The 8,477-nt window shown below is 37.2% G+C and overlaps 1 protein-coding gene across 1 annotated transcript in view; it reads right to left on the reverse strand.

The window, feature by feature from the left end:
- The window catches only part of KIDINS220 (kinase D-interacting substrate, 220kDa), a 71,793-nt gene extending 70,261 nt beyond the window's left edge, over positions 1 to 1,532 (reverse strand). The window contains exon 1 of the mRNA XM_009893251.1: positions 1,425 to 1,532. Within this exon, the coding sequence (XP_009891553.1) occupies positions 1,425 to 1,532 (108 nt within the window). The remainder of the gene's footprint in view (positions 1 to 1,424) is intronic.
- Between the last annotated feature and the right edge of the window lie 6,945 nt (positions 1,533 to 8,477).

Genomic DNA, 8,477 nt, shown 5'->3' on the forward strand with positions numbered 1-8,477 from the left:
TGGAAGGTGTCCCTGCCTATGGCAGGGGGGTTGGAACTCGATGATCTTCAAGGTCCTTTCCAACCTAAACCATTCTATGATTCTATGAAAGCAGAAACTGAGAGCTGGATTTGTTCAGCCTGGAAAACAGAAGAATAAGAGGGAAATCAACAGCAGTCTTTCACTACCTAGAGGGAAGGGGAATCTTGAAGACAAAGGCAGATTCTTCTCAGAGATGCACAACAAAAAGACAAAAAGCAACAGTCACAAGACACAGCAAGGGATAGTCCAATGAAACATACGGAAAATGTTTTGAAACAAAGAATGGTTAAGCACTGGAGCATTGCCCAGAGAGGCTGCAGGATCTCCATCCTTGAAGACTTTCAAGTTTTGCTTGGGTAAATCCCTGAGCAACCTGATGCAACTATGAAGGTAGCCCTGCAATTAGGAGATTGAAACCAATGACCTCCAGAGGTCCCTTCTATCCTGATTTTTTCTATTAATCTGAGTCTCTGAATATGCTATGCAAGTCAACAAGGCTCCAGTTCTACAACAGTGTATAAGAAAACAGAACAAACATAAAAATTGATGATACAAGCTGTACATTCAGATGAAAGAAAGTCCATATGCTAACAAAACAGAAAATCTAAAGACATAATACGGCATCAAGATAACCTGGATTTTAAACATTGTGCAAAACAATGTAGACAGTCACTAGCAACAAACATTTGCATGAGTCAAACCTCCCAAGAAACTCTCAGGAATCTTTAGTACAGTATAATGAAACTGCAGCACATTTAGTTAAATTGCTGGCAGCGATATGCTCAAATCAGACTAAATTAGATGACAAAGCAGCAGCTAACAATTATTGCACTACCCCAGGATTCCAAATAATCCACATTCCAACTCCCTACTGTGTAAGCTTCCTGTGTAAAGTCATTTAATACTCCTTGTTACATCTAGACTTACCTTTTGGATACATATATTTTCATCCAGATGAGCATCTGCTCAGAGTAAAAGGCAATATATGCTCCTATATGGATCGCATAATAAAGTTTCTCTTGCCTGGAAACCAGATGTGGGGGAAGAGTTGTCATCATCCCATGTTTCTCCCCAAAATGGACAGGGCAAGAATGCACGCGCAGCTGGATCTCTGAGCTAAGAAACAATTCCTAGCTGCAGAAATACAAGTATAATTTCCATCCACAAAGTAAGAATGGAGCTGCATTTTCCAGCTCAGAACACTGAGAAAATGAATACAATGAAAGATGATGAGGTTCTGACAGAGACTGAATACTGTGTGTTCAGTCTGTGCAAAGGTAAGAAATCAGCTGAAAACAGAACTGGAATTTGTATATTAAATAACCAGTGTGATCTCACTAATTATTTGTTCTGTAACTAATAAGCTGCAATATAAAACTGACCTTTCAAAAAAACCATCTTACCTCATTTCTCTCATCTACATCCCTGCATTTCTCAAGAAGCGCTTTCAGAGCAGGAACATTTCCTTCTTCTACATAGGTCAACAGACTCTGACTCATCAGACTTGCCATCTTCGCACAGTATTTAAAACGCTTCTGTAACAAAGCTTATCTGTATTTTGGGAAAAGAAAAAAAAAAAAGGAAAGCATAAGTAAAGACTATGAGAGTTAACTTTGACATTAGAAAGCATGAATTGCACATGGCAGTAAGTTATTGGTTGCATACAAATACTCTCCATTCTCCTCAACAAAACACCGGAGACATGTGCATTGAAATGCACTACACTTCAATGAAACATCAACTGCTTAATCTTCTAGTTCAGAAAATTACAGAAAATATTCTAATTTTTAGGTATTGTCTAAATATGTATTTTGAATGGAATGCATAAATTTTGCTGCATATGTAACACGTTACATACTTTATGTATGGTAGTTATTTACAATATAACCCTTATCCTTTATGTACACAAGCGGAACATTGAGACTATTCAGCATTATGAAATACAATGATAATATCTAACACGTAGCCATATCACGCTCTGAGAAACACCATTTATTAAATCAGTTATCACCAACTTTATCCAGACATGCCTGCATGTGATGGCATGTTGTTAACTCGCTAGTCAAACTTAACATAGCATCTGTTGACTGATTATGTTTTTAACCTTTAATATGTAAGACATGAAAGGGTTTTTTTTGTTAAGGCAGACCATTAAGAACCATTTAAGACTTCCTAAAAAGCTGTGGGCTAAGTACCAGTAGTACTACTGCACCAATACAGTTCCAGAAGCTCAATTATTCATTGCACCTAAATTAAGTTTCACCAGATCCAGAACAAGTTGTGGGGCTACACACAAGAACCACCCACTCCACCCCACCTTTCTCCTCACCAGCAGATGACAGGATTGCTCTCTTTATGGATTTTTCTTGCATGATAGCAGTGTAACAGCAGAGGAAAAAAAATGTGGTTTTTCGTTAGCTAGAGCCTACTTGTTAGGCTATTCTCTACCACGCAAAAGCCAAAGACCAGTGGCTTTCCCAGGTGAATGTTCTAGCTTTTATTCTCACATAAAAGCAGCCAGTGAATATTTCTGGACTCCCAACTGAAGTGAAACATTAGCCAAAAAGAGACAAAAGGAAGCCAGCAGGAACTTCGCTGTGCTTAGTACCAAGAAGTTACTTTTGATTTAGAGATTTAAATCAAACAATCTAGCTCCACTTGAAAATGCTTGCACAGACTGTAACACTACTGTACCACCCTTTTTCCTTTAGCAAGTTAGCATATATAGACAAACACACTGTTGTCAGGAGACATTAGACACAACCTGAGCTCACGTATAGCACCACAGCCGCCAAAGGACCTAGGCACAGGAATGCCTTATTCATAAAAATTCCAGCAAAGAAGCCAACACACCCCGTTCAGTTGAGATGACAGCAGTTCTGGGTACATGTAGGAGAACTTCAGGCATACATGAATGTCTAGTGACAAAACAAACTATAAACTATGTATATTTTAGGTATGTAAACAGAAGAACACCAGAGGGAGAAGAGAGGAAAACAAGGGACTGGGACTCCCACTGTTAAGTTTGGGCTTAAAATCCAGGTTGCAGTTTAAAAGACAAATTCCAAAGAGGACTTAGGCAGCTGAACTCTCCATACTCCAAATGTCCACATACCATGAAAAAATACACAAATCAAATGGTATTGCTCAGACATTATTTAAAACCCAAATCTAAAATTACTTTAAAAAAAAATTAAATCTAGATTTGACATACAAAGCCCAGAAACAGTTTTACTAGGCACTGCACAAATAGCCAGCCTCTCCCACAAGAAAACTGTAAATAAACTAAGAACATAAAAGGTCCATCGTGTTTACCATACAATTAAAGTACCACCACGCAAAGGCAGGTGAACAGGACAACAGTGGTGTCATATAATTGCCTTTATTTTTTCAGTAGGAGGAACAGCTAATTGAGAGGTTACAAACTTAAAAAAAAAAAAAAACTAAAAAAAACCAAACCAAACCACAACACTAAACCACAGCAAAAATGAAAGGTTGAAAAGAAACAGTGATTATAGGGATGCAGTGCCCACACGTAGGCTCCTACTGCCATTTCAGATACAAAAATACCAGAAAAGTCAACATCTTGCCTGGCATCCAGCTGCCAGTCCAGAGCAGTCTGCTTCCCTTTCAGTCTGCACCAGAATCTTACAGCGCTATGTAGATGTCTTGGATATTCTCAGGCACCTAAAATGGCATTAGATAGTCACATGAAGGCACCCGAATTCCTCCTATCATTTTTTACATATTTTGACAGAAATTCATGAAATGTGACTTGCCACTAGCTCCACTGCTACCACAGACATTTTCCGATTTCCCTGTGCAGTATCCCAGCTTCTCTCCTGCAGCTGTACCTTAAATCCCTATGCTATTTACCAAACCGAATACTAAATGGAAAACTATATTAAAAATCATCAGCAAAACATGACTACAATTTCTCACCAAGTGAATTATACTCTGCAGCTGCTATCAAAATTTTGCCAATTAATTCTTAGCTAGTGTGAAAAGGAAAAAAATATTCAGCATTGCTTCCTCCTCAAAGTAAGATTCCTCCCTTGATGTTCCCTACTGCCATATTTCAAAAAGGCAAAGGCAGCCCTGGTGCACTGTAGATAAGTATCCCACTTCAGAAATGATTCCTTGAACTCCCAGTTACTGAGACAGCGCAGCTTCTGCCTTAATGTAGATCTGAATTCTTAGAGGCAACTTAAACCTTTGACTAGCAGCAAAAGACATCTAGAGCTCCATTTACAAACCCCCTGTTAATATTACTTTTCTAAAATTATAAAAGCTTTGCAAGGGTGAACCATCTCCAAGTATACTAATATTCTGTCACCTACACTTCACTGTCACATAATATTCTTGTCTAAAAATTAATAATGGTCTATTTTATAAAAAGAAAACCAACAAAATCAAATATGATAATTAAGAATTTTATATTGTCACGCTTTCATTTGTCACTTCTCAGGCAAGCTTCTTAAGAGTATCCAAAAGATTAACGTAAGCAGAGGGCTTTAGGAAAGCACTGTTTAGGGAGTCAATAACAGAAATGTCCATTTAAAATGCAACCTGAATTCACCACATTAATCTATGTATTCTTCTTCTCATTCTTAAATAAAACCAGCAAAATAAAGCCAAAAAAAAAAGAAAAACAAAAAAAAATAAAAACAAAACAAACCCACCACCCTGCTAACAAATATACCTAAAAAAGGTTGACGTTAAGATTTTTGGAATCTTTACTTTATGATTCCACCACCACCACCACACATCACACACACCCACACCCCCAAACAATAAATATGCCTGATGTTAGGCTGAAGTTCATTCATGGTATTTTCACTTGTGACAGCAGCAAGTCAATATAAATTGTCACAGCCACAGTCCACTTTTGTATTAAATAAGATTTATGCTATTATGTCATGAAAATTAAGCACTGTACTCAAAGTCTGTACGGCTGCTGGACACTAAAGTGCTATTTCTTCCAATGCTAAAGATTTCTTTTAAATTACCATAAATGCTTCAAGGCAAGACTCTGAGGTACAGTCTCTAGCTAGACAAGTAACTCTATTCTGGCCCCTCCAATGGAAAAGCTCCTGAAATATATATTCATACATTTTAAAAACAAACAAACCTAGAACAAAAAAACACCTTAATAGCTTACCCTTTACACAAAAAGCCCTGCCAAATTTCATAAATCTAACGTAAAAACAGTACCATTCAAGAGCATCCAATATACATACAGTCCTTAATTGCTCAATTAATAGTATTTACTTTGTTCTTTGACACAGCAAAAGTATTTTCACAATCTGTAACAAAACTTTCAGTTAAAACCAGAAGCCCATTTGGAAACTGATCCCCTGTCCAATACAGATTAATACTGTTATTTTTTACCTCCCACCAAACCGAGCTGATTCCCAGTCCACAAATCAGCTCTTCATTCACAATCCAAACTTCTAAGCTTGGAAATCTCACAATGCTCTCGGGTAGCAAATCCCAGTATTTTATAAGACTAAGAACACACCAAGAACTAGGAAAAGATACATTAAGAGCACAAATGCTCAGGTGAAGGTAATGTTTGCACAAGGATCAACCTGTTTTTGTAAGGCTCACATCCTGAGCTGAAGCAGACGTTATCACTGTTTTGGAAAGACTGCAAAAATTTGCTGATTTACAAAAATGTAGTTTCCCTCAACTGCACCAATACTAACTGCAGAGGTCCTGATAAATCTGCAGATGTTTAATGTACTCTCAGAATCCTGTATCAGTTTCTAACTACATAAAAAAATATGATTACACATTAAATTTTCCAAATATCACCATCATTTTCATAGCTTTCCCCTATTTTTTTTATTATGTGAGATGTGATCATATATGATTAAATACCAAAATTGGTCAGCAACACTAGCGTTACTGAGAAGACTTTCATTTCTTGTTTTCAACATGTAAAGATCATAGTGACTTACATAAAATTCACACTTTTTATCATACAATTAAAAAAATAAATGCCACCTTCTTTTTAACATGTTTCCTTTATTTCCAGATACAAAAGCTACCTTCCCAACATGCAATACTGTGGCAGATCTTTCGGTTAACTGTAAAAGGAAATAATTACAGTGCTGCTGAAATCTGGGCAGATGTACAAATCAGACATGGAAACATGTAGTGTTTCGCCCTTAAGAACTGGAAATGCCATCTTTCCAAATTAGAGTTTAAAGAAATACAGAATTTATTATAAAAGACTAACATAAGTCGGTTTCATATTCTCACGCATTTTTATACTTTATGATTGCACAAAAAATGAAAAACATGTTGGAACATCACCTTTACTCATGCTGCAGAGAATCTTGCTAACACAAGCATTACCCATCCTTTATGACACCTTACTGTAATTACTTGCTAAATGGACATACTTCATAAACATTAAGAGATCACAAGTTAGGCATCACATGAAGTGGTAAATATTTTTAACTGTTCTTTCTTTAGGGACTGAGTCAACCAAAATTCTGTTTAAAGAATAAACTTTCAGAAAAGTTGAAATAAGCCTCTAAAATATTAATTTCTGGTATTCAGAGGTGGAAAGAAATAACAAATCTAAGGTTCCATCAGTGGTCTACATCCACACCTCTTCTCCAATACCTGAAGCTCCAGTATGACTAATGACCTTATGCTTTTCCTTATTTATCTGGGAACATTTATTCTACTTCTCTTAGCCACACAACTGTTATCCAGATGAGAAACATCTTAATAGACTACCTTATTTTTTTGTTACTTTGTATCACAGAACGTATAGTGTAATTAGAAAATATTAAAAGAGACAAAAAGATAACTAGAGACGCAGACATTCTTATTCTGAAACCCACAACCAACAGAGCTAAAAATGTTTGCATAAAAGGAGGTCTCTATGGTTGTAACCATTACTACAGTACCCAGCAAAAAATACAGGAAACTGGAGTCACACAAGTTATTCTTTTCCACCTTAGGTACTCAAGCCAATGGCCACTTCCAAACATTGTGGAGATGGATTTTTTTTTTTTTTTAATAAAACAATCAACACTGGAGATTATATCCAGAAGACTGGAAAGATACAAAAATGTATTTAAACAAGAAGTCACCACTGTCATCCGATAGCAACCATCGGATGTGTCTATGTTCTATCCTGGTTAAAAACATCAGTTAAGAGAAAGGGTTTGTGAAGTATCTGATAATGGAATTTAAACCTTGTCAGAGAAACTAGTCTACCTTTAAGACAACATTTAACCACGGTCAATGAGCAAGAAGGTATTGCTAAGAACATCTGAATTCAGTCAGAGAGCACCTGTCATTCATTTCAGTGGCCTGTCCGGCCCAAACCACAATTCTAAAAGAAAATTCAATTCCTGCACAAAATACAAAATGCTTAGTCCTACAAAACACTATCACAGGTTTTAAATACTTCAAATAAAAGAAAGTAACAGCTACAGGTACCAATATTAAGTTTTTCAAAAAATTATAACAACCAATATAAATTAATTCTGTCAAAACCCATATACAACACATGCAAAGGCAGCAAGAAAGTCTACACCATAATCTTACACAATCTCACAAAGCCAATGCATTTCTCTATATCATAAAATCAAGGGTTTGTTAGTCACAGGCACAAGTTCTATGACAAAAATCTAACTTTTAGAGTATTTTCACCAAAGGAAAGTCAGTTGTGTGATGGAGATGTTTCTGTTAAAAAGATTTTTTTAAAAGAATATGGCCACATCTCACAGGCTGTGGTTGCACAGGATTTCAAGCAGATTTTTATTTCTTAATAACAAAGTTAATTTAAACAACCACCATTGCAGAACAAAGAATAAACGTCTATCCAATAGACAAATACGTGGGGTTTCTTACACATTCTGATCTGATAAAACCCCCTCCTTTTTATCTTTCAATTTATTTACTACTTGAGGGGAAGGGGGTGTTAGGTAATTAATCCCACAATTCCAACACTTTTCCAGCAGAAAACATATTACTGTATTATTCCCCCATCAATCCTTTGTCCAAAGTTATAGATGGGAAACCACTTTTCCCAACCAATTTTTAGGCATACACAAGAAGCGGCAAGCCCTTACCATTAAGAGATTTTGCTACTCAACTTCTTCAGTGGCGCCCAGTGACAGGATCAGAGGCAATGGGCACAAACTGAAACACTGGAGGTGCTGTGTGAACATCAGGAGACACTCACTGTGAGGGTGACCCAGCACTGGCACAGGTTGCCCAGGGAAGTTGTGGAGTCTCCATCCTTGGAGATATACAAAAGCCGCCTGGACACGGTCCAGGGCAATGGGCTCTGGGTGGCCCTGCTGGAGCAGAGGCTTTGGACCAGATGACCTGCGGAGGCCCCTCCCAACCTCTGCCGTTCTGTGATTATTTACTTGGAAATCAGCTGCCAGACTGCGCTGACAGGCCGAGCTGGTATGTATTGTGTG

Source organism: Charadrius vociferus, unplaced genomic scaffold (genome assembly GCF_000708025.1).
Source record: "Charadrius vociferus isolate BGI_N301 unplaced genomic scaffold, ASM70802v2 scaffold269, whole genome shotgun sequence".
Classification (NCBI taxonomy): Eukaryota; Metazoa; Chordata; class Aves; order Charadriiformes; family Charadriidae; genus Charadrius; species Charadrius vociferus.